Source organism: Callospermophilus lateralis, chromosome 17 (genome assembly GCF_048772815.1).
Source record: "Callospermophilus lateralis isolate mCalLat2 chromosome 17, mCalLat2.hap1, whole genome shotgun sequence".
NCBI lineage: Eukaryota > Metazoa > Chordata > Mammalia > Rodentia > Sciuridae > Callospermophilus > Callospermophilus lateralis.
The window spans coordinates 15805693-15833132 of record NC_135321.1 but is presented as its reverse complement, the minus strand read 5'-3'; the positions used below and the strand labels follow the sequence as shown (position 1 = coordinate 15833132).

The window sequence follows — 27440 nt, the reverse complement described above, 5'->3', positions numbered from 1 at the left end:
TCTTGCAGCCCTCCCTACTTGCATAGCCCCTATACTATCACCGTGGGAGTTAGAATTCCAAAATATGAATTTTAGAACAACACTAACATTCAGATCATAGCAAGCATCTAATGATTCAGATAATGTCTGTGGGAAGCCCCCTGAAATCTGCCTTCTGATCTCTTGTAGACTCAGTTTTCTATGTGCATCAGTTCTGGAAAATTCTATTTGTGAGTAGTCATCCCACAATTCTCCCTATTCCCTCTAGTACCCCTTGTGGATTTATATTATACCTCTTTATCAACTGCCAATTTCTCATATTTTGCATTTTAATCTCTGTGATGCATTCTCTGTAATTTTTTTTCAGACTTCTTACATATAATGCAATTATTTTTTCAGCAGTGTCCAATTTAATCCTTCTGCCCATATTTAAGTTCTCTGAGTATTTAAATTAACTACCAGATAACTTCTTACTCTTACTTCTTTTCAGTGTTCCCTTCCTTCCTTATAATTTCTAGTCTAAATAAACTCAAGTATTTTAAAGTCATTTACAGTGTACATATTGGTTTTCTTTTCTTTTCTAAAGAGAGAGGGAGAGAGAGAGGGAGAGAGAAAATTTTAATATTTATTTTTTAGTTCTCGGCAGACACAACATCTTTGTATGTGGTGCTGAGGATCGAACCTGAGCCACACGCATGCCAGGCGAGCACACTACCGCTTGAGCCACATCCCCAGCCCCTACATATTGGTTTTCTTTGTCACTGTTACCCCAGATTCTTGGAGGTGCCAAGTTTTCTATTTAATATTTCTTTCACATTTTTCTTGTTTGGTGTATGATTTTTAGAGCTCATTTCAGTTAGGATTAGATGTTCCGGGTTGTTTGATGTGCTTTTGTTGTGGAATTATTGCTAAAGAGTGCTTTTGTTTTGCCTCCTCCTGGAATTTACCAGACCAGAACTAATTTAGTTTTGGCTTGGAAAATTCCACACCATGCAGGTCATTTGGATGCTACAGTGGCATAAAGCATGAGGCTGGGTCTTTAATTTCTTACAGAGAATTTTGTTCCCTATCCAGAACCCCAGGGAGAGACAATTGTTATGTTTTCTCTTGTCATCAGGGTGTAAGGTTCTGTTAGCCCACTTCCACTGAAGGAGCAACTTGCCTTGGATGCTACAGTGGCATAAAGCATGAGGCTGGGTCTTTAATTTCTTACAGAGAATTTTGTTCCCTATCCAGAACCCCAGGGAGAGACAATTGTTATGTTTTCTCTTGTCATCAGGGTGTAAGGTTCTGTTAGCCCACTTCCACTGAAGGAGCAACTTGCCAGGGTCCTAACTTTATCTGAGCATTTTAGCTCAAACCTAATGGGTTTTCCAGGCCCCAAATCACATCCCTTAAGCTCCAACTGAACATATTCTCCAACCACAGTATCAGAGCTTATATAGTTTAGTTTTTGCTATCCTTACCCCTAGCAAGCTCCCTTTAAATTCTAATTTCTTTCATACTCATCTATGTATTTAAATCTTTTATCTAGCATTTCTTTATGTTTATAGAGGAAAGGGATCCATTAACTCAGTATGTTACTTTTTGAAATCTCTTTTACAATGCTAATGACCATGTAAGATTATGATGATACTGAAAACCACCTCTAGCAAGTTGCAGAGCCAAGACTCAAACCCAGTTTCACTAGGTTAATAGTATTTGGGGGAAAAAAAAAGATTTAAAAAATTGCCAGTAACTAATAACAACAAAGAGTTCCAGCTTAACTATACTTTTGTCAGCATTTGGTTATTGAAGGTGAAAACATCAAATATATTGTTTTAATATGTACTTTTCATTACCAGCAAGAGTAAATATTTAACAAATGTCATTTCTACTTTCTCCAGTTTCCCTTTCATTTGTTGACGCCACAGGAGGCAGGTCACCTAAGACAAAGCACAGATGACAGATAAATGAAGTTCTATTGCAGATCAGAGCTTATTTGGAAAACGAAAAGCTACTTATTACCTGAGATCAATGAAGAAAATAGCAAACTACTAAAATATTTCTTTATTTGAATAAGGTCAGTGTCATTTTTTAAATTCCAGCTAGCATAAAATAACAATCAGGAAAAAAAAAAACTTGACAAAATGTTATCCAATTGAAATTGACAGTGGATAGAAAATCCTTTTAAGTTTTTAAGTAATATCATAAAAGAAATATATTAAACAGGCAACATACAGATCTAAAAAGTTGCAAGAGCTGATTTTACACTAGATCTTATAAATAAAAAAAATCCCCAATATAATAATTTGTTCACTATCTCCCTTTGACAAATACATGGACAGGGAAAGATAATCACATCTTAATATTCACAACTGCTTTATGTTCTTTACAAAGACCACATCTCTGCAAAGTGGCAGGGCAGGCAATCCCTTATTCAAGTAATTTCTGTTTTCCCCACGTTATCAAAAAGTACAGTTGTCTGAGATGAAACATCAGCACAATCACAACAAGAAAGCAAGGGCTTTAGCTGGCAGGCTTCAAGATGGGAGTTTCCATGGCTTGACCAGGATCTGAACATAAGCTGCCACCAAAGTACCAAGAGCTACAAGTAATAACCTGGATTTAGTTTGTAGTCACTAATGAACCAAGAATTTTAGTAAAAGAAACATTAAGTAAATTTTACATATAAAAGAATCAGTGCACATATGCTAATAATTTCATTGATAATAAAAAAATATTATGCTCTCAACTCAGCATTAAGCCAACAAAAGACCTATTTTTCACTCTCCATTTTAGTGGTTCTCAACCATTAGTGTGCTCAGAATCATCTGAGATGCTTGTTGAACACTGATACTCTGAAGCCCTCCCACCCCTGAGTTTTAATACAGGTGACTTGGAATGGGGCCCTGAAATCTGTATTTTAAACAAGCACTCCATGACCCAGACTGGTTCATGGACTATACTTTAAGAAACACTAATATGCCTTTAATACATAACAGAACATTGGTTATTGTGACTTCATGGTAAAGTTTCAAGCTGAATAAAACATTCAAACAATTGGAATACAAATAAGTATATTAAATAAGGGCATCAGCCATTATGTAATTGCATTTTCTTTTTAAAAATGGCATCAAAAACACAACAACTTACATTAAAAATTTTAAATAAATTTTGTTTTAATCCAAGGCACCTGTAAAATACTTGCTGGTGTGAGAGAAGTGACTAAATTCAATTATACATAATAGTACAAAAATGAAAAAATTATGGCAGTGATTGATTTTTCCACAGACCGAAACACTTTGTTAAAAAATGAGCTACTTGATGATTTTGAGGAAAACAAATTTTAAATAATAAGATAAATGTCCTACATGAACTATTTTACTGATTTTCAAGCAAGTTAAATCAATAAGAAAAAATTCATGCTCATTCTCTTTCATCTCCACTAGTATTAGGAACAATCAGAAGAATTCCCCTTGAATTCTAACCTGAAAAGTGTATACTGCATAGATCCTGTATTTCTTTAATGTTCAGGCACATGTAACCATGGGCTTTAAAAAATACTGGACTTGGCAGCCTTTATCTCAAGAGGATTTCCCAAGTTCCACAGTCTACAAGATATTCTTCTGAGGGTAATTATTTTTTTTTCATGGAATATGAATAAATTCTGTGATGATGATGTCTCCGAAACATGAATTTCAAAATGTTAACACAAAGGAGAAATGTGAGAGGAACTTTTTCAACGTTGAAGTGACCGAAGTAGAGTGAGTCGTCATTAGTTATTCTCTTTCTGTGTTCTAGGATAAACACTTACACAAGAAGCAATCCAAGACTGTTCGCACACACGGTCTAGTTAGGTACTGCTATACTGCACAGTTCTTTATAGAAATTTTAAGTTCATTAGCCCAATCTGTAAATGACATTTGAGAGGAATCTTGGGAAGGCTTGGAAGAATTCAATAGTACTATTTTATAAAACAGTATTACTCTCAATCCTATGGCAAAGGAAAGAGAATCAAATCACTTTAGGTAAAAGAGTATTTTGAAGCAAGCAAAAGTAAGTCTACATCAGGTGTGAAAACAAAAATTAAATCTGTATTTATAAAATGTCATTTACAGATGGTTTCTCTAATACCCAGAACTATGTACAAAGACTATAAAATCTCCTTCCAGTCTAACATTTCATGGTTAAGTTTACTAACAAGTGCTTTACAACATCCTTAGTTCTGGCATTAAAAGGAAGAAATCAGAAGTATTTTGCTCTATTTTTCAATTTTTGCCCTCAAAAATCTTAAAACTGCTTCTAAATTAAGCCTCCGTAATGTAAGAGTACACAAGGAGTAACAAATCCTGGGTTACACAGAGTAATGTAAACCACAGTGTAGTGGTAGGTTTTGTGAACTCAAAATATTCTTAAAACATGCAATCTGAGCTGAATTACGTTGGACAAAATGAGAAATAAATTCCTTAAATTAAAAATATAAGTACAAAAAAATTATTTTTTATAATATTGAATGAAGACACTCAAGAATATGGGCCATCCTGAAATGAATACATCACCAGGCAAAATAACCATTAAAAACTATTATCAGAGGAATGTTTTCATCTAAGTGACTTTTTAGGCAAAATGCAGCTCTTAATTTTTCCCTAAAATTTTCTTTAACGGTGAGATGTAGCATTGATAATCAGAGAGGAAAAACATTTCATTAAACATTCTGAAGCTTATTAACCACATCATAAAGCTCTGAGACAAAACACTCTTTGATTCCAGAGGGAGCTATATTAAGATTAAAGAACTGCAAAGCCAGGTCTTAGTTTAGGAAATTCCAACCTTTAAGATTTTGGTGACAAAATACGATGAAGAGCTGTTACTTAGACCCATATTCTGGGAGGCAAGAGGACAAGTGTGTTTATGTTAAATAAATAAGCCTCTCCATATTAAAGACTTAGTGGGTTACACTCATATCCATTTTCTATTTTTTCTATTTTTTATTTTCTAGTATTTATCCTCTTGTCAATATTTTATTCAGTGGCTACATTCTACTAACCAGTTCACTGAAATTTAAACAGATTTATGTACTATGAATAAATTTACATGTGGTTATCTTTAAGGTTTATTCTTACCGAAAAAAAATCAATGTTTAAACAATGTTTTATTTTATATAAAATTTAATAATTTAGACTATGAAGTAATTTAAATACTTAAAAGTCCCTCAAAAAGACATTTTGTACATACATACATGATGTACACACATGAAAATGGTGGTCAAAAGAATTTTTTGGCAGCTGCTTCTTGCTGAGTCCTACAAAAAAAAAAAAAAGAAAAAACTGAAAGAAGTTCTTCACATTAAACTTTGGAAAGAAACAGGACTGCTTAAAATATCGATGCCTTTGAAATATAAAATACATTAAGATAAGCATATATTCTATGTATGTACTCCAAATGTGAACTGAAATAGACTAGAAATAATATTTGCTTTGTATCTGAAAGTTGCATTATGGGTATATATAACTTCATATAGTATTTCAAATTAAACACAGAAAATAATTATGTCAAATTTCATGGAGACTCACCTATACATGATGTAACCAATGAACAGCAGTGTCTGTACAATTACAAATACGATGAAGTGAACTGTCGATAAACATGATGGAAATGGTGGTAGTTCTGGGCATTTTGATCTTTCATTGGACGGCTATAATTATAATTAGTCAAATTAGTAGCATGGAAAAAGACATACATGAAACTTTATAAAACTCGTGGTTTATTATACAAACAAGTATTTTGATTAATTCATCCCTAGAAATATCTTCTATCACTTCAACTTTTCCTTTTTTTTTTTTTTTTAATTTAAAAATGAAAAAAATTTTAAGAGTAATTGACATGAGATGGTTTCTACCTTATCACATTGCCTTCTGGCTCTTGTCTTCACTAAGGATGATGATAATTTTGAAAGTTTTAGAGATGAGAAGTAATACAAACCACATTCCCCTGGACACTTTCAGTGCACACTTGCTGCACTAGTGTGTTTACCAATAGCCCCCCCTTCACTTTCAAAAGTGTTTCAGTTCAGAAAATAAATGGCACAGTTATCCTGCCAATAAACTACAAACATAATAGCTCTTACTTACCATCATTCTCTTCAATCTCACAGCATTCAATATTACTCACTACTGTTCTAAAAAACATTTCTCTTCCTATTTCCATATGTATTGTTCTTGATATAGTTACATCTACCCAGCACAGTTCTTCAGGACATATATATTACCCAAACCATCCTTGGCCTTAGCCATGGATCAGAGAAGATACTAAAATGGTAATCAGAGAATATTTTCATTGAATGATAATGTAAATCCTACATATAAAACTTAACAAAGAAATCAAAATATATAGAAATTTGAAAGACATGGACCAATTCTACCCTGAATAATAAAAATGAACTTCAGCTAGCTGCGCATGATGGGATGATCACAGGTTGGAGGCCAGTCTAAGCAACTTAGTGAGACCTGTCTCAAAATAAAATTAATTAAAAGGGTTGGGAATTTAGCTCAGTGGTATAGCCCCAGTACCCGCCCCCCCCAAAAAAAAAACCAAAAGGTATTAACACTAACTAATGTTAAAATATTTTCAGTAGAATAAAAGTAGACCATGCATTCTTCCTTTTCTAAGGAAGTCTATAACAGTTACAGAAAAAGAAACAAAGTTATTACATTTCGCTGTACTAAGTTGTCTATGTCCCTCTTCACTATGTGCAGGTGCTCCTTGATGTCCATGAAGTGCTGTGTGGTCTCATAGACTCCTCCTGCAGAACTGGGGTGCTGTATCCCACTGACCAGTCTGACAGTTTCACTCATGGAATTCCTGAAACAGAAAATCTCTTTATATAATGAAATCACTATAAAGATGATTGACTTTTTCAGTCACAGATTTCAAATGGTTATTTCAAAAAGTAATAATCAGATCACATACACATACACACACACACACAAAAAAAAAAAAAGGTAAAGAAAGTATTTAAACTCGGAATTGTCTTCAAAACTAGAAAATGATTTATAAAACTACAGCTTAATAATACGGTTTTATTCTTCACTAAAGGCCACCTAAAAATAATACATAGAGAGTACTACCAAATAATCTATATTAAAACCAGCAACGTGGGCTGGGATTGTAGCTCCATGGTGGAATGTGAGGCACTGAGTTTGATCTTCAGCACCACATAAAAATAAATAAATAAAATAAAGGTTAAATTATGAATAATATAATAGATATTAGTTACTCTTAATAAATTATAAGAAATCTTCCCAGTGTTTTCAATGTTTTACAGCAAAGGATTAAGCAGACCTGAACTCTGCAAATCCTATGCATTCTAAAGTTTTTCAGGATTGCCCTTGATCAGGTCATCTCTATAAGCACCTGGAATATGCTGCCCAATAAAGAGTTATTTTTCTGGGGTATTGGGCCTGGCCAGTTTATGCAAACTCTGATTTATGAGAATTCTGTTTTTATTTGCCTACAGTCATAAAGAAACTGATGACAGAGTGTTTGTGGTCAGCTACATGGGTGCTCCATTTATAATGACTGACCTCCAATAAAAATCCTAGATGCCAAGGCTTGGGTAAGCTTCCCTAGATGGCAGCACTTGGCACATATTGTTTGTCACACATTGCCGTTGGGAGAATTAAGTATAGAAGATCCTTGACTTTCGAAATTTACAGTCTGACAAACCCCTTATAAAATGAAAATATAAGTTAAAAGTGCATTTAGTACAACTAAGTAACAGTACATCATTGCTTAGCCAACCCAGCACACTATAGAGTACTGGTTGTTTACCCTCATGACTACATGGGCTGATAGGGTCTGTGGTTAGATGCTGCTGTCTAGTATTGCAACTAAGTATTATCCCACACATTGTTAGACTGGGAAAAGATCAAATTTGAAAATTTGAAGTGCAATTTCTATTGTATGTGTATCACTTTTGTATAATGGTAAAACTGAAAAATTTAAATTGGGGACCATCTGTACCATCTGTGAGAACACTAGCAGAGGACAACCAGAATCTGGAGCCTCTTTCTCCTGGACTCAACTCTCTGCACCTTTTTTCTTTGCTATTTTGCTTAATACCTAAAAAGGTACAACAAAAGTTGTATTAAACTATAACCATGAGTATAACAGTTTTTCTGAGTTCTGCGAATACTTCTGGTAAATCTTAGAATCCCAGGGGACTCTGTAACCCCAAACACAAATCCAACTATTGTTTTCTCCTTGCAGTTCTACCAGATGGCCCCTATACAAACTAGTGCTTCAACTAGAAGCCAACCAAAGAATCTATTTGTTCCAAATATAAAGGAAAAACTGGTTGGTATGCTGAGATGGTGTGATATTCTCCAACATGATATTATTTTGAAGGGTAATTCTGACTTCATGCAACATTTTGTCTTAACATACTGACTTCAGAATATAATTTAATGCAAGATGTGATTCCACTATTCATACGTAAAATAAGGAGTTCTACCACTGAGTATGCCCTTTCAATATGAATCTGTAAGCATGATAGTAAGAAATTACAAACATTTTTCTTTAAAAATTGTAGAAATATAACAGGCTTTTTATTAATAAGGAAATAAATTTACCTGAAAATATCATTATTTTACCTACTAAGCACTTAAAAAGGTATATATTAACACTTATATTACAAATTATCTTCAAGTCTGGAAATTTCTTTTGTGAGGTAAATAAAATACAACTGGCAACTGTTGAAGCTGACTGATGGATACACAGATATTCACTGTACTACTGTATTTCTGTGGATGTTCGAAAGTGGCCACAAAATCTAAAACCCAAGTGTCTCTATACTGTTTGCTATTTATTGCTCAGATTTTATCTCCCACTACTCCTTTTTACCTGTCTTGGCTCTAGCCATTCCTTGAAAAATATCCTTTCCCTTTAAGCCTCTGGATGTTCTTTCTGGTAAAATCCCTCCACTATAGGTTACCTTTCCTCTACATTCTCCCCTGGATCCTTTCCTAACAAACACAGTCAATCCTCCCACATGGAGACTTTCCTACTTTGGACCTGCACAGATGGATCAGCATAAGCCCCCTGAGAATGAGTTTTATGTCTCTGATTTCCTACCAGTGTCTGCAATTATGGTTCAATTTGGATGAATAAATACAAAGTTATCCCACTCATTTCCCTGGAATAAAATTTAATTTAAAAAGAAGAGCTCTACTAGAAGAAAGCAAAAAGAAGAGACTCAAATCTCAGAATTAATTAGAAATAGCATAGTTATGTCAGACTAAATGTTAAGTTTTAAAAAACTGTATTTGACTTAAAGAAGCAATGAAGACTTTAAAACTAGCTATAAAATATCTCAAGTGCTTTCTGAATCAATGTCATATATTGATTAAAATTTATTTCCATGGCACAAGTGCTCAAGAAAATTCATGAGGCTAAGCTTTTCCATTAAAACACCAATTAAGGATTATATTTTAATACACTTGAAATACTTACCAAGACTAAAACCTCCCATGTAATATAAATTTCTTACATAACTCCATTTAAGAATATTGCTTCCCAGAAGTATGAACTTGCTTACATAGAAATGTCTTTTTAATATACAAAAACTGAGTCTCTTAATGTTCTCTCGTTCAATCATTCATTTGTTTGCCTGTGATTCTGCTAACATTTATTTGGTACATGTTATGAGCCAGCCAATTTTTAGGGAAATAAACTGTGTGAGAAAAATGTAATTCCTGCCCTGCTGAGATCAACAGTCTTGCAGGAGAGCAACATCTTAGAAAAAACTACAGCTCTGCAAATAAAGATGTGTTGAACTTTCCTGGGCACCTAGAGCAGAGTATTAAAGAATGAGGAGGGGTCTATGAGGCAGAATTCAAGTGAAAAGAGGACAGAAACCCAGAGAAAACATCTTTTAAGAGATGTTGGAAAGAAGATCAACACATGAAGAAAACTAAATGGAAGCAGAGAGGCCAAAGAATGAGCAGTATGCTAGAAATCTTGAAAGGAAAAAGTTTTAGATGAAGAAATGGGAAAAAGTTCAATGCTACAGAAAGGAGGCTGAACTACATGCTTTCTAAGACCTCTACAGAAAAAAAAAAAAAAAAAATTATGACTTTATGGGAACATGAAAATCCTTTATAAAGACACAAATCTTCCTTTCCATAAAAGACAAATATTTCCTATCTCTTCACATTTTTCCTGAACCTTAATTCCAAAGAAAAAGCTCTATAGGATCAATTCAAAATTTGAGGTCAGTTTTGGTTAATATATTGCATGTATGACATTTGTTCTCCACTAGTAAGCAGGAGTTTGTAAGGACTATCAAATATCCTAAGGAATTCCTAACCACTACTTAAACTTTAAGGTGCTTTAATACTACTGCTAAGTGAAACAAACAAAGCACAAGGGTTTCTAGAGTATGAAGACTTAAGAAAATACACATGTGCAAAAGAAAAACAGGAAGAATAAACCAGAAACTAATGTAATTGCTTATCAACAGAGACACTGGGAAAAGGTTTGAAAGAAAGGGAGAAAGGACTGAAGAGAGATAGCAAGGAAGAAAGAGAAAGTAATATTTCCCTGGAAGGATATATCCCTGGGGGGGAGGGGGTCTGAATAAGTCATTAGTTTAATTGATTGTATTTTATCAATGTTAATTTCCTGGTTATGACAATTATACTGTGGTCATATAAGATGTCAACATTAGGGGAAGATGGGTAAAAGATTTTTATGGAAATTTTGTGTACTATTTTTGCAGCATTTGAAGTCTAAAACAGATGAAAATAAAAAAATTCAAATGTTATGTTACATGATCAAGTTCATTTTCAAAAGAACTCTATTCATTTAGCTAAACTATCTGAATAGCTCAACTATTCAGTTGGCAATCATGAGTTCACAATATGAAAAAATTTTTAAGTGCCAAAAAACAGAATTAAAGAAATACAAATTTTCAGTTATAAGTTGAGTGGTTTTCATCTTTAGATGTCAGGAACATCACCTTCTGTTTAATCCAGTTTAATTTCCTAATCCTAAATAATATACCTTGACATTCTTGTTTGTCAAGGATTATACTGGTCAGGATAGTGCTCTAAAGCATTAGCTTATGGAAACGTGAAACTCTGGCTTGTTTTCTCTGCTCAAGGAATTGAGAAATGTTAATCCTCTGCATAAGTAAATCATTCTCATCAGAAATTTATCATTCAACACTCTGCTCTTTGTCTAGTCTCTCTTAGAGTACAAGATAAGAATGAAAAAGAGGCTGTTACACATTATTTCCTTTAAAATGTTTTCATGCCATTAAAAAAAAAATACCTGCATCCAATTAATTTATATTATAGTCCTACAATGCTAAACATGCTCATTCCCTAGTATTTCTCATAGAATTGCTATATGTCACATTCCATATTCTTTTAATATTTTCTACATACAAGCACACACCTGACTCTGTCAAGATAGCTTTTCTAAAGACATTAAATATTTTTTTCCAGCTTAAAACTATTAAAAATTTAGATGTTTATAGATCTAAATATCAAAAATTCTTTTTTTTTTTATTATTTAAAACTGATATAATTTCATGCTGCTAAATTTCTGGGGTTTTTTCCATATTTTATTGTGTATTGTCATTGTGTAATGCACATAATTACATAATGATACATAATGGTGAGATTTGTGGTTATATATTCATACATGCACACAATACAACAATATAATTTGGCCAATATCATTTTGAAATACTTCCCCTTTCCTTCCTGTCCTCCCTCCCTTTGGTCCCTTTCCTCTATTTTATTGATTTTCCGTTGATTTTATTGAGATTCTCCCACTTTTCTTTTCTTTTTTCCTCTCTAGCTTCCAAAATTTTCACTAATTTATATCACAGCATTTCTTGGATAGAGGTGAAATAATTTTGATAATGTGAAAACAAACATATATTAGGTGTTAAAAAAACAACAAACAAAGCAAAAGTAAGAAAAAAAAAAAGTCTATGAACATAATGCCTAAACATGCATTCTATTATGTTTGAGTCTTCTTTTTCATGAAAAGGAAAGAAATTCTTTTACTTCTTTTTTTTTTTTCACATCTTCATAGATGTATTTTGTATAATGATGAGGGTCTCCTTCCACCATCCATGCAATTCCCCTTCTCCCTCCCTTTCCCTCTCACCCCTCTTCCCTATCTCGGGGTAATCTTCTTCCCATGCTCTTCCTCCCCACCCCATTTTGAGTCACCCCCCTTATATCAGAGAAGACATCCAGCATTTCTTTTTTTGGTATTGGCTAAGTTCACTTAGCATAATCTGCTTTAATGCTATCCATTTCCCTGAAAATGCCATGATCTTGTTATTTTTTATTGCTGAGTAATATTCCATGTGTATAAATGCCACTTTTTTTTTAATCCATTCATCCATTGAAGGGCATCTAGGTTGGCTCCACAGTTTAGCTATTGTGAATTGTGCTGCTATAAACATTGATGTGGTTGTGTCCTTGTAGTATGCTGTTTTTAGGTCCTTTGGGTATAGTCTGAGAAGAGGAATAGCTGGGTCAAATGGTGGTTCCATTCCCAGCTTTCCAAGGAATCTCTGTGCTTTCCAAATTGGCTGCACCATTAAAAATTCTTATGTTTATAGTCCCCTATTTATAAAATGAATCAAGAATGTGATTGATTCCTCATAATAACACAGTGCATGCATGCATAACCTTCACTAGGATAAAGATACCACTTAACATTGAAACACGACTTTGATGCACTTACTTCATTTCATTTACTTGTCTCAGAATCTCATGCTGAGTTTTCACAACAGTATCCAATTCTGGTTGAGTGATCTGGAAGAGAAAAAGATGGTCAGCTAGCTCAATAATACTCATTTTGATAGCCTTTCTTTTCTACTCTAATCCAAGAGAGGCAAAATAAGGCATATTTGCATGTTCCGAAAGCTCACCTGCCCATGCTGCCCTGGGATCCCTGATCCTCTCTTAGAGATTTCTTCTGTCAGTGAAGAGACATATCTTCTCTGTTCATCAAGAATCATATCTAATTGTCGGTTCAGCTGCTTGATTTCAAGATGAATACGATTCTGTCCTTCAAAGATTTGTCTTAGCTCACGATCTCCTACACTCTCAAATATTTCATCTGCTGCAAAGTAATTATGAATTAAAATTAGAATCACCTATATATACTTATATATAGGTGATCACTAAAATACTGTAACCAAACAAAGGGTAAACAGACACCAAAATTAAAACATTTCCAGCATAGTAGTATAATCTTTCAAAGAGAAAATGTGTAAATAATCAATTTAATTATGACTCTTACTATTTGTTTTTTGCCATTTCTAGTGGTTGAACATTTATAAATTCCATTTAAATTTGTCATTTAAAAGTAATTTTTTCTTTCATATATATTGTATAATTCTGTCCGTTTGAATAGGCAGAACTAATGTAGGGTGACAGAAATCAAAATGGTGATGGGCTCTGTGGAGAGGGATTTTGATGTGAAGGAGGCACCAGGGAACTTTCTAAAGTGAAAAAAATATACTGGGTGATAGTTAAGTAGGTGGAAACATTTTTCAAAATTCACTAACTACACTTTTCACATACTTAAAAGAAAGACGTTTATGCTTCATTTTTATCTTCTTCAAGTCTGGATGACACTGGTGATCACTACACTACACAGTGTTAAATGTTTGCCACAGGCTTTAAATACAGCAGTGATTGTTTATGTGCACAGGTAAAACCAGGTGATAAAAACCAGTCTTAACATTATATTTTTGACATTATTAGTTTAATAAGCAAGATCTGAATTACATTGGCTTAGAATAGTACTTTATTTATTTATTTATTTATTTGTTAGTTTTTGTTGGACACAACATCTTTATTTTATTTTTATGTGGTACTGAGGCTCAAACCCAGTGCCCCGCACATGCCAGGCGAGCGCACTACCGCTTGAGCCACATCCCAGGCGAGCGCACTACCGCTTGAGCCACATCCCCAGCCCTAGAATAGTACTTTAAAAAACTAAATATTCAAGTCCAGGATTCTATTAGTAGTAAGGAGAGAAGTGGATTAGATATCATTTCACATTATTCTGACAATAGTTTTGATAGTTTTTAAGTATTACCTCTATGCTAAAAAGGTAAACATAGTACCGCTAAAAGGAGAGACATAAACCTTGGATGATTTCATTTAGCAAATACCTGCTGAGCCTCACTAGCACAGTAATGTTCTAGGTTACTTTTTAGGTTTAGAGAACATAATAAGTGTAATCCCTGCCCCATGGAGCTCAAGCACTAGTTGTGTAGGATTCATCCATACAACTGTGGCATTCATTACTGACACTTTACTAAGATAAGGTCTCACTTTTAGGTCTTTCAACTCTTTGAGGACTGAAGATTTGCTCATAAATTGTTTCCAAAAAATTACTTAGAACTTGCTAGGTCAGAGAGCAGGGAGTGAGATAGGAAACACATGGAATCATGCATCCAATTTACAGCCACCATGGATGTCAGCTTTGCCACCACTCACCAGGCTGTCCCTGAAGGTCGGGGTGATCCTTCTGGAATTCCTCTTTTTTTTTGTCCAATTCTTGTTGAAAGTGCTCAAATTCCTCCTGATACTTTTCTTTTTCTTTTTCTGAAATTTCTTTATCTGGTGTAGGCTTTATTGGAGTTTAAGAATAAATCATAAAAAAGATAAGAGAACCTGTGAGACATTTCAATATATATTCTTTTTCTTATGTTCACTATTCTACCACCAGCTGAAAGGTTAACATAAAATGGTTATTCCTTTTTATTGAAAAAACCTTCACTCTTGCTACTAATATTAACAACAAAAATAACAATAACCACTACTACTTGCTCTAAGTATACTGTCTCTTTTAATCCTTACATCATGAAGTGGCCAGGACAAACATCTGTTCTGCCAATAAAAATATATATACTAGAGAGGTTAAGTAACTTGTACATGATCATACAGCAGGAAGGTCAGTCTTCCCAAGTTTTCAGCCATGAGGCATAACCACTGAAAATTGAAAAACAAATATATGTACTCACTGGCTCCTTTCCAGGCTCAGTCAATTGGAAAGTCAGAAAAGAAAGAACATCATGGTCATCTACAAATTAAAAAAAAAAAAAAAATCCATAATATATTATTTTTATAGCTGTGAATTTATATTTATTGCTTTTAAAATAATGATAAATAAGCTGTAATTTGATAAAGGCAATGGTTCTCTGTGACCTTAAGGGTAAAAATTAATCTGAAAGATTTACATTAAAAGTAATCCAAATTCACTTTCTTAAACCCTAAATCACAACATTTAACAATTGTAATATATAACAGATGCTTAACAAATGTCTAGTAAGGAATAAACAATAAACAAATAGACAAAATCCTGTTAATATATTTCCTATACCTAACTGTCTCTGAGTCTATTTCATCACATGTATTGGTTATTGCCTTTCATATTATTTTACTCACCTGGAAGCCACAAATAACTTTATGTTTTATCTAAAATCACATAAAATCGAATTAATGTCAAGCTGTTTAAGCTGAAAGCAGAGACTCAGCAGGTTGCCCTGGTTAGTTACATCCACAGAGTAGAACAATTATCTACAGTGTGCAGCAGTCTTCATGTTTTCTACCACTCATGGAAATCGAGAGTTGCAGGCACATTCAATCCAGAAAACTGTGATTCTTCACAGTACACTGAGAAACTTGAACAGAAATCATGTGGTCTAAAAGGGCAGGAATCAGACCTTCTTGGGCTAACCATTATAGGCCATGTGATCTTCAGAACCTTTCACATAAGATTTGACAAATTCATCTAAAAATAGGAAAAATGTGGTCTCTCTTTCCGCCCTCCCTGGGTTGCATAGAACGATCCATACATTTGAAAAGTATTTAAAACTACAATGTGCCATATAAACACAAAATTAGGTTAATGTGGAGTAACTTCATTTATTACCACACAAGAGAAAAAATGATCACTGAATCTTGGTATAAAGTTTGGTCCCCAAATAAAATTTCCTCAGATTGCCAAATTCACTTATATATGATGTGACAACACTTTGGGTCCTAAAACATATGACAATTAACCTTTTATAGCTTCAAATTTAAATATGTTTCCTTTGCTGTAAAACAGTACCCAAACTAATGCTGTAAGTTGGATACCTGTCTGCATCCCTAGCCAACTGTACACTTATAAAACAATGAGAGCTGTCCCAACAGAGCCAAAGACACACAGTAGACTATGGGAAGGCTTCAAATAGTCTTAAAAGGTTACATGCAAACAAGTTTACATATCTCCAAAATATATTATTACCAATAAAACTCAATTCACTAACTTTCAATATTAAAAAGATAGCATGTTTTACCTGCAAGACCTCCCGTTGCAGCAGATATTCCAAAATACCCTTGTGGAGGGATCACCATATTTTCTACTTTGGCGCAAAATTCATAATCATTTCTATTTGGTGTAAAGCCATTATTGATCATTACCTAGAAAGACATACTACAGCTATAGCTTTTACAATGGACAGTGTAAAATGATCTACAGATAGTCAATTTGTTCAACTTTGCTTCCTTCAAGGCCCTGGGTTCAATCCACAACACCATAAATAAATAAATAAACAAACAAATAAATTAATTAATTAAAAATTTGCTTCCTTTCACTATTATAAAGGGTAATTTTAAATAACCTCACTTACTTAATATTATCATACAATAAGATATTCCATTTGTTTTTTACCTACTGTGTCAAATGATTAAAATGTGAAAATTTTGATAATTTTTCATTCAAATTTTCTAAAATGAAATATGGCTCACTTGCTCTTTAAAAAAATATTCTCTTTGTATGGTTTATTCAGAAGAGAGATCATATTTGTTCTGAAACCCCAGTGACAGAGCTAAAACCAAATAGGTTAAGTGTGCAAGTTTAACTATACCTCATAGAGAATTAAATAGATTGCTTCAACAAGTAGTGAGCTCTTCTTTATTATGTAAGTGAAGTAATTGGGCTGTTATAGGTTAGCAGAAACAGCAAAAGTAACAGAAGTCTCTAAAAGGACATCCAAGTTTCTTCTCAGTAGGATGTATATTTGAAGTAACGACCCTAAATTTCTTAAGAGAATCTTGGAATTCTATGAAAGCATAGGGATCCAGTAGACACATGAACACTCTTCCCATCAACCCAGTCAAGTTGTGGTTTCACCTCTTCATTCCTAACAACCCCATCACTAGCCCTACCCCAAAAGATAGCCACTGAAATTGGAGTGGCCACAAAAGGAGTAGGTCGATGGCATGGACCAAGGGCACCTGTATCACTACTTCTAGAGTCAAAGTTTTGTCACAGACAATTAAGGTTAAATCGCACAGGTGAAATGTTATAGAACTCTGTCCAAATTTTCAGAAAAAGAATAAAATATCCATCAATAGAAAAGGTTATTCTCTATGTAATGTAATATAAAAATATGTGGACTAAAAACTAGTTAAAATTAATTTTAAAGATCACTGGCCATATAGTTAACTAATATTAATATTTGTTTCTTTTTATTAGAAACAATCCTGTTTCAGTTTATATCATTTGCAACTCGTCTTTATTGTCTTGTTCTTATTTTTTTTAAAGGGTATAACATATTCATTGTACTATGAGTTAGGAGGACCATCAGGACCGGGATTGTAAAGCCCACGTACTATGTGTTCATAATTAATGCCAGAACACACACTTCATGCTTGCAATATCTTTTTCTTTTCCCTCCAATGTCAAAACAACTGGGACAAGCTGAGGTGCAAATACTAACTTAAACATTTCTCGAGTACCTAACATGGGCACAATATTAATGATTTTGAGAATCATAGGATAAAATGCCTGCTTGAGGTTATAACCATATTGGTAAGAAAAGATATAACATAGAGTTAACTAGCAATTCAAGACAGCACATTTCATCAAAGACCAAAAAAGCACTAAAATAAATAAATAAATAAAACCTTAAGAGTTTAGGGGAAATATATCATTATAAGCTGATGTTTGGGAAATCTGTGGAAAAGGGATCTGAGGCAGTATGTTCAAAGCTGAGTATGGTCGGTCAAGTACAGAGAAAAGGAGAGAACATCACTGGAAGGAACAGGCTGAGCAAACGCTCACAGGCTAGACCCAATAAGCTGCATTAGGAGTCCAGCATGTCCAGCATGTTCTGTAGCATGTAACTTCAAACACCAGCCTACAGTCATCTGTAGATATTAGGCAACAAAGAATTCCAGGGCCAAATAAGTCCGCAGAATGTGAGGCTTATTAAAGGTTTATTTATTTATCCTTTCTTTATGAAGGAATTTTAAATATGCTAATACATATAGCAATGCCCAATCTCATCTTACTAGGAAATTTTGGGGGGAAGTAGTACACTCTGCAGGAACTGCTGGTGGGCCCCTCATTGTATAGATTGTGTAGAATCATGCAGGCAGCCTCCCTGAGATCTTAAGTTAGCATCTACTCACCAAGTGAATATCTGCTGTCTGAGCTTTATCCATATGAAGGTAAGTGTGACTTAGTGATGACCCTAATGAAACTGTACAGAATGAATAGTAATTATAGTGAAACCTATGTCCAGCCTAATACCCTGGACATATCCTCTATAATGAGATCTCTTACAGCCAATATGGTTTTCCAAAGGGCTGGGAGTGTGGTTCAATGGCAGAGCACTTGCCTAGCATCCATGAAACCCTAGGTTCAATTCCACATACCTGTAATTTATTTTTCTCCAAAGAGCTAATTTTCAGTGTTTCGTACATAGGAGTTTAAGGCTAGCTCATGATTTAGGAAAAGTTCACAAAAGATAATGATAACATCTTTAAAAAGCAAAGTTTACAATGCATTGATGATCTTAGTTATCAGAACTGCCCATTGGATACAGCTATCTATGTTTTATGCTATATTCAATTTAGCTATAATTAAACCATGTACCAACTCTCTCATTTCCATTTTTCCCCAAACACAAACAAAGATAACTGCTACTTTGCTAGGAAATGGTACCAATTAGTTGTCTAATGGGCAGACATTCAGGAACTATCTTTCACTCTACAACTCTATTTGTACCTCAACCCCTAGCAAACTGAACTAAGTTAGTCCTATAGTCTCCACCTGCTCCTCATCTCTCCTTTGCCTTCCCTTTGGCACCACCTTGGTGCAGACCACAAGTGGAGTCTTGCAGTTAAGATGGAGCTGGGTTTACATCAGAGTTCTCTGAGTTATTCAGTATGATAATATTGAAATTATTCAAAATCTCCTATATTCAATTTCATTTAAGATGGAGATGCATATGCCACAGGGCTATTTTAAAAACTGCACATAAAGTACAAAGCACAGGCTTGGAACTTTTCAGAGTCAAGTAGTCAAAATTGGTTTATCCTTTAAGAATACTAGGACCTAAGTCATCTTTCAAAATTGTAAATCTGATCATTTCACTTTCTGCTTAAAACTGAACTTTCTTAAAAGTTCTTTACAGGATAAACTACAGGACACCCTGTGCAAGGCATATAACTGCCAAACTTTCAAACTTGCTTCCCCCAGGTCTCCTCTATAAGTCAAAGCAAACTCTGTCTCAAATATTTCAATTTCTCTCAAGGCCCTGTGACTGCTTTCTGTGCCTAGAAGACACACACACACACCCTACCCCAAACTTCCTGCTCCTGCTTTAAAATGTAGCTTAACTCTGAGAAGCTATTTTTGACCTTCCCCAATCCCACATCAGAGTTACAGAATTTCACTCCTACAATTCCTCAATGGTGGTGCGTTGTAGTCTTTGTTATATAGCATGCTAATGCTACATGTGTCTCCAGCATTAGACTATAAGCTTTCTGGGGAGAATGACCTTTGTCTTACTCCTACTTCCTAAAGACTAGCATATATACATATATCATGTCACATAGAGCATGGTGCTCAAATGCCTACTGACCAAATGGAAACCTGCTGGCAAGTTCTTAAAATAGATGCCTACATATACCAAGCTCTGAAGCCATGTCTGTTCTCTTAGAGTAACACTGATCAGCACATAAACAATATCCACATTTAAGTCCATTTAATTTCAATCAATTCAAAAAAAATTCAAGAAGAAAAGTCATACTAGAACATTATTCATTTGATTACTACGACTTACTGTCAGAGTTTTCTGGTAATATACAATCTTTGCCCGAACAGGATAGGGTTTATTGCGAAAGTCCCTCTGACAACTTGCTAGGGCTTGCGTGGCACCATCACTAGAGTGTGAGAGAAAGGAAAAAAAGAAACTTAGAAAGCTTTTCAATATTTAAAAATTCAGGAAGATTAAAATAATATCAAGTTATGATAAAATCTTAGGATACTTATTTCAACTTTTTATTTATTTAGAGGATACAAAGGTGGCACAAATTTTTTCCTGCCAGAACTTTGAGTGTCATGAGAACTAATGCTATTATGTGCTGACAGCAAGGAGAGATACACCATTCTGTATGAGGCTAGGACAGAGGACCTCTACCATAGAGCAGAATCCAAATTCCTTATAGAGCTTTTAAAAATGCAGATCCATAGACTCCACCAGAAATGAACTAAAGTAGAATAGAAAGGAGAATGTCCAGGTACCTCTACTTTAGATAGCTCCAGAGAGAGCGGTGATGAACTACCAGGGTTGAAAATCACTAAGGCAGGAAATAGCAGACTACAGCAAGGATAAGTAATGTTTCTCGCAGTTCACTGACTAAGAGGTAATTCCTGTATAACAAATATGTGAAAATAAAAAATGTACATTCCTAGTTCACATACATTATAAATACACTGAACATTCAGATCCTTTGTAACCCACAATATTTAGAATGAATGAAGTGGCATAAATTGTGTATTCATTAGTTTGGTCAAGGCTCAACTTTAGTTTTAAAACTAATAAAGCTGAAAAAGTAAGACTAGTGAAAGCCAGGAAGATTCTATAAACCTTCAAAAATATAGTATAATATAATTTTAGGTTAAATAAATATATATTTTAAGTTTAACATACGATGTGGTTCATAGAAACAATTTTAACCCAATTGGTTTCATTGTTCCAGATGTGGAACACCTATAAGCACATAAATATTATATAATTATATTATATGCAATATAATTATGTAATAATTATAACTATATAATTATAATAATTTCAATTATATAATGTATATAAACTCTAGATTATTATTCCAACCTATTTTAATGTACCTATGTCAATTTCATTAAGATATTCAGATGTGAAAACTTGGGACTAATGGGTTGGGACACAGTCAAATTAAAATAAGATCCATTCACTAAGTTACAAAATGACATTGAAAGAAAAAGGATAATCTTAATTGCAAAGTATTCAGGATATGAAACAATATTTTTCATGCAATTTCTGAAGAGAAGCTAAAATGAGAAACATTGTAAGATCATACACTTACTTTTGATGGTCATAATGGATTTGTCCATTGTTGCCTACGATAACTATAGCAGGATTATTTTTCTAAAAATAAAGAGAATGCATTTGTTTTAAAGGCCTTAATAAAAAATTCTAGATCATTCTTATACTATGAAGTCTCTTATATCTCTAAAATCCTAGAACTCAAAATTTTAAAATAATATGGCCTTGGCATTCAAGGAAATATTAAAGTTCTTTGAATTGCTAATAGGGATCATTGAAAGTCAGGGAAGAAAAAAACAGCTAAAGAGAATGTCAGTAATCTTAAGGCTACTGCTAAACCACAGTTAATGTTTACAATATGTAAGTACATTTTTTCTTAACTGTTTTAGGAGAGATCATCAGAAAAACTGGTCTGATCAAAAAGAGAGATTGACATGAAAAGATGTTACATGAGCTAGCAATAAGTCATGCACATGAACACTGTGATGAGAGCAAACTTTCAAAAGTCTTCTAAACACAACTGGTTTCACTGCCTACATTTAATGTTTCAGGCTTATCCATCAATATTATTAAGCACATTACAGGGGTGGTGGGGAAGGCAGTCACTGCAAAGTTCTAAGGCTCCATTATGACCTCCATCTGGTTTATGAAAAATTGTATCTGTATAGCTCAGTTGCTAAATACTCAGTTGCTAAATTAAAGACTAATTACCATATTTAAAATATCACCTGCCAAGTTTGCTACAATTAAACTCATGAGTGTCAAATAAGGTATATTTCTCATAATCTAACTTTGCTAGCAGATATAACAAAGTCGGTAACTGCTTTTAAAATAAATATACCTTTCCATCATTGTCAAAAGAATCAAAAAATATTCCAACGCCATTCCACATATCGGCTGATCCAAACACAGGGCCCTCCAAGCCTTGATTTTCTGTATACCAAACTGCCTGAAAATACATAATAGGGAACCATTAGGTCAGCAGTGTGTGCATTTATATTAATTTTCTAAGTAACAGAAATGATCTTACTAGGCCATCGGCTCCAATTCGACCTCTTCCAGTCACTCGAAATGTCACCTCCAATTCCCAGTTCTCAAAGGCTGCTTTTGTCTTTGTCCACACTGACCCTCTTTGGCTTTTTAAAGATGGTGCTATTCGAATTTGATCTGAACTTGCAATAGCATCTACAGCAGAAACAAGGGAAGAAAAGCTTTAAATTATAATTAGATAAAATTCAACACATCATCACCAAACTACTACATATTTAAAAAACTAATTTTAACTTAGTAAGCTGAACAATAATTTTATTAAGAAATAATTTCATATTAACAGTTTCAACTTTGAAACTTTAGGCCTAATGCCTCTTTTATCTTTGGAACACTAAAGTATCTCTGTAAAAGTAAAAATAAAATAAAATAAACCTATAACAATACATTTAATATTCCACGGCAAGAGGAAGGAAATTGTGACTTAAAAGGCAAACTACCTATTTGATTCTCATAATATTTTTTAAATACCTCAAAAATCTGCAAATATTTTTTTAAAAAACTGTGCAACATATTTATTTATTGGTTTACAAATGTTAAAAAGTCTTAAACATTTTGAAAAGAACATACCACTAGGAATCAAGAGACTTGTTCCTAGTCTCAGTACAGCTGGGACTTTGAACAAATAAATTCTCTTACTCTCTTGGGTTCACCATATGTTCACCTGTAAAATGAAGGGGCTGAGCTTGATCACTTCCATAAACACCCCAAAAGTTATATGCAAAATATTCTGCATATATGCATTTTTCAAGGAAGAAAGTCAACTAAATTTCAATTCAGTAAGCCAGGCTTTGGCAGATTCTGAGAGAAAATGGTGATCCCCAAAGAAATGGTTTGCACTTCCAGTCTGAGCTGAAGTGCTAGCTCCGCCACTAACTAGCAGGTTAATCTTAGGTAAGTTATTTCATCTCTCTAACAACCTCAGAGGCATATAAGGGGTTATAAAAGTGCACATACAGGCATACCTTGGAGATACTGCCGATTTGGTTCCAAACCACTGCAATAAAGCAGTTTTTACACATTTTTTTTTGTTTCCCAGTGTCAATATAAAAGTTATATTGACAGTACACTCTAGTCTATTAGATGTATGAGAGCATAATATCTAAAAAAAGTACGTACCTTAATTAAAAAGTAACATTATTAAAAAAGCTAATGATCATCTAAGCTGTTTAAAAAAAAATGGAGCCAACAGACTTGCTGGAAATAGGACTGTCACATATCTTTGTTTTGTAAAAAAACACAATATATGCAAAATGCAATAAAATGAGGTATGCTTATACGTATTTCAATCCTCCCATTCTTGAATTAGATAATTATCAAAGCATGATTAGGCCTAAAATTTGAAAAGTTCTGCATAACCTTTCAGATATTAAACTATTATTTATGCTGGGAAATAAAACTATAATATCACTTTATAGGTAGGAAAAACTGAAAAAAAAGTAAAGTTGAGATGCTTCAGTATGATCACTCACTTTTGTCATCATCATTTTCAAACACTGAATGGTTGAGAGGAAGGCACCAGAAAGAGTACTGGACAGATAATCAGAATACCTAGATTTGAGTTCAATTCTATAGATACCAGCTATGTAACCTTTTCCAAGAAACTTTACCTTTTTGAACATCAGTTTTTCCATATGTAAAACAGATAACACCTGTCTTATCTACTAAGGAGCAAATCGGAAAAATGAAGGTGAAAAGAGATTTGAGAGCTATAGTTACAAAGTATCATTTTTTTTTTTTTGCCCTTATGGACCCATGTGTACCAGCAGTACAAAAGGACATTAGAACTAAGAAAGACAAACATGATAGATTTTATCTTAAATTAGGGCTAAACATTGTTTAAATGAGATCCTAAAATCTCTCTACTTTTTGTCTTACATAATGGATTGCAGGGCCAAATGAAAATGGGGAGGGGGGATGAACAATGGCAGAAAGAGAACAATAAGACTATAAAAATTAGAGTAGTAGTGCAAGCAAGGGACATCCATAGCAGTAACTCCCAGGGTCAGTACACAGATTAAGTCACTTTTAAAATACTAATCTATTTCAAATATAGTCTACACAAACAATTTAAATGCATTAAGGTACATTATCCTGAATTTCTGCATCACACCAGATTAATAGGTTACGGCTCTATAAAGAAAGTCAAAGTAACTAACTTTGATAGTTGATTAGCATTCCTAATTTGAGGATACGGGAGAGAGAAAAGCAGGCAGATAATGGAGAGGCGCAAAAGTGAAAAAGTATGAACAAATCCATTACTACTGAAAAATTAATCATCATTCCTCTTCTCCCTAAAACGCTGAAAGCAAAAGATCCAAAACCTTGTGTTTAGTGTAATCTGCATCATCTTTGTGTATCAACAATGATGCTATCTTGATAACAATTGCCCACCATTATCCTTTTGCCTAATGGGCTCATAATATATAACTGCTGAGTTAACAACATAATTGCACTCGGATTCAAACACTTGATGACTTGGTCATTAAATCAAATTGAAATTTATACCATATAATTACATATTAATTTGCAGGTAATGGCCCTTTCCAAAAGAGTGCTTTCTATTTAGTACTTACTTTCTAGAAATGAAAAATTTTATTTCAAGCACTGGATAACCTAGAAGGATGTATACAAGCCTTATATAAATGATTGCTTAATCACACATTCAGATGGAATTCAAACTGCCAGAGTTTTCATGTCATCAAAAGGCATTGGCCACTTGTTTTAAAGGGTGTATCTGATGGTCACTGAACAGAGGTTATGACATGCCAAGTGGTAGGATTGATTCCTTAGTCAGCAGTGACACATCAGCACTAGAACCTGCAGATATGCTCTAACAAGACTCTCTTATCGATAAGAGGGCCAAACAAGGTGAATAAAACTTGAAGCAGAACTTCTATTTTTTTTTCTTAAAAGGATAAGATATAATGCTATTCTTAGCCAGGTTCAGAAATAATCAATACAATAAAATCTTCTACTACTAAATAAAGCATGAGTATGACTATAAAGTTACATAATGCAAAGATCAAAGACCACACCAAAGTCAGTAAGAGAGGCAAAGGTGTAGGTATAACAGCTTAATAACGTCTTCTGACATGCAAAAACTTAAAAATTACTTTAAAACCAATCTTTGTATTCTCTGGAGTCTTCAAATGGCATTGAGTACAAACCTGAGCATTAACCATTGCTAACAACACTGGAGAAAAGTAAGCAGGAGAAAGGAGGCTGATGAAACAGGTCTCAGGTTGGGATGGCTGTGGGTGGGGAACGTGTCCCCTAGAGACGTGGCATCTGGGCGAAACATGACACCTAAAAGTGAGTTTGAGGGCTGGGATGTGGAAGGAAGTAACAAAACACCTCTAGATCAAACGGATAGTACCGAGGAGATCAAAGAAGTCATGAGGTGGAAGAGAGTGGACAGAATGCTGTGAAGGCTCTCGGAGGCTGGCGGGGGAACTTGCAGGCCTGAGGAACCTGGGGTTGCAGAGAGGTTCCCCACCACAGCGCATACGGTGTGCAACAGCTGGAAAGGGACCCTCACCACACCAGGGTATCCGCGGAGAGAAGGTGAAAGGAGGAGGCGGAAGGCGGAGAGGGGACCCGGGCCTCCCGCCCCCTTCCCGGGCTTACTCCCCGCGTGGGCCCAGAAGGGCACGGTCCCATCGCTCTGCACCAGGTGCGGCCCCTTGAAGCTGTATTTGTACTCGAAACGGCGATGTGGCATCACAGCCGGGGTGTCCGCAGCACCAGCGGCCGCGGGGTCGCCTCCCATGCCGTCGCCCCGGACGAAGCGACTGAGTGACAGCAGCAGGGCGCAGAGAAGCGGCAAGGCTCTGGCCTGGGGACCCCTTCGCCTGGATCCCGCCATCTTGGATTCTGGGACGCAGAGGCCGGCGGGAGAGGGAGGGGCGCGGGAGACTGCAATGGCCAACAGGGCGCTCGCTGATTGGCGGAGCCTGGGAGACCCGTAAGGCAAGGGGTGAGCTCCGCCCCCGGCCACCCCTATCCACTCGGCCTCCCGGCCCGGAGCATCAGTGGGCGGGAATAAGGGGGCGGGGCCTGGGAGTGGGCGGGGCCTGGAAGCAGCTAGGTCCGCGAGCTCGGCGCCTCGGGGAGACTCATTTTCCCTGCCAGCCGCGTCTGATGCTGGCGGAGCCGAAGGATGCCTGCCTGCAGGAGGCTTTCTCCCACTGCTTAGATGATCTCAGGGCGGCCTCAGCCTATGATAAACCGGTATTGGAAGAAAGGTTTGTTTTTGATGCGACACGATGGCTGGATTCCATTTTGTGAACTTCCCAGAGACAAGTCGTACTTGAAAGACTACTAATGATCATGAATACTAATGGTCCCAGCCTCCTGAGAACAGTTCAAAAGAGCCCTAGGATCTTTTAGTTGGTTGAATCGAGGGATTTCTATGAATCTGTCAATCAGCCTTCGCTTCGCAAAGATTAATTCCAAGGGCTTTCCAATTTTTGAAACCGTGGCAACAGTGCATTCAAGTGATACTGAGTTTTGCTCAGTTTTGGAGAGAGTATGTGCGGTGAACAGAAGCATCAGTAGAACCTGGACATTTGAGATTGGATTGGTGTTTGACTCAACGAATAAATTGTGCATTTTTTTGTTGTTGTAGATGAACACATAGTATCTTTATTTATTTTTATGTGGTGCTGAGTTCGAACCCAGTGCCTCCGAGGCAAGCGCTTTACCACTGAGCTACAACCCCAGCCCTAAATTGTGCATTTTAATGAAGAATCTTCCTTCCAGGGTGGCAGGGAGGGTTGGGGGATACCTGTATTGTCAAAATATTCATGGTCATCAGGAGTTGTTTTTGCTTGATGACGAATTTTTTAAAATCTGAGAAAGAGCAGTATTCTGTGTGTCCTTTACACACATAGCTCTTTATTTCATTAGCTCTCCTTTATGGTCTATGAACACAACACGAACTCCAGGAACCACAAGCCCACATTATTTTATCTTCGTTTTCACTGACCTCTACATCTCCAGACTTATTGCCCATTAGTATTAA

At 35.1% G+C, this 27440-nt stretch overlaps 1 protein-coding gene across 3 annotated transcripts; it reads right to left on the bottom strand.

The window, feature by feature from the left end:
* Positions 1-1860: 1860 nt before the first annotated feature.
* On the bottom strand, positions 1861-26294 carry Lman1 (lectin, mannose binding 1). Of its 3 annotated transcripts, none has more exons than XM_076837002.1 (14): positions 26045-26294; positions 22398-22552; positions 22209-22316; positions 21408-21469; positions 20123-20222; positions 16346-16469; positions 15026-15084; positions 14499-14631; positions 12917-13110; positions 12730-12800; positions 6672-6822; positions 5535-5656; positions 5201-5263; positions 1861-1904 (listed from the first exon to the last, which is right to left on the bottom strand). In XM_076837002.1, exons 1-13 carry the CDS (start codon positions 26280-26282, stop codon positions 5227-5229), a joined length of 1554 nt encoding a protein of 517 aa, XP_076693117.1. In that variant the 5' UTR covers positions 26283-26294; the 3' UTR covers positions 1861-1904; positions 5201-5226. The 3 variants fall into 3 exon arrangements, with proteins under 3 accessions (XP_076693117.1, XP_076693116.1, XP_076693118.1); XM_076837001.1 differs by lacking the exon at positions 1861-1904 and adding an exon at positions 2014-2566; XM_076837003.1 differs by lacking the exon at positions 1861-1904 and adding an exon at positions 2014-2566 and having other exon boundaries at positions 12917-13107.
* Between the last annotated feature and the right edge of the window lie 1146 nt (positions 26295-27440).

Coding starts and splice junctions, on each gene's coding strand:
- Lman1 (XM_076837002.1), bottom strand. CDS start 26,282: ATGGCGGGATCCAGGCGAAGGGGTCCCCAGGCCAGAGCCTTGCCGCTT. Junction 16,470..20,122: donor ATTACCAGAAAACTCTGACA/GTAAGTCGTAGT, acceptor ATGTCTTTCTAG/GTAATGATCAATAATGGCTT. Junction 15,085..16,345: donor TGCAACGGGAGGTCTTGCAG/GTAAAACATGCT, acceptor TTTAATTTGTAG/ATGACCATGATGTTCTTTCT.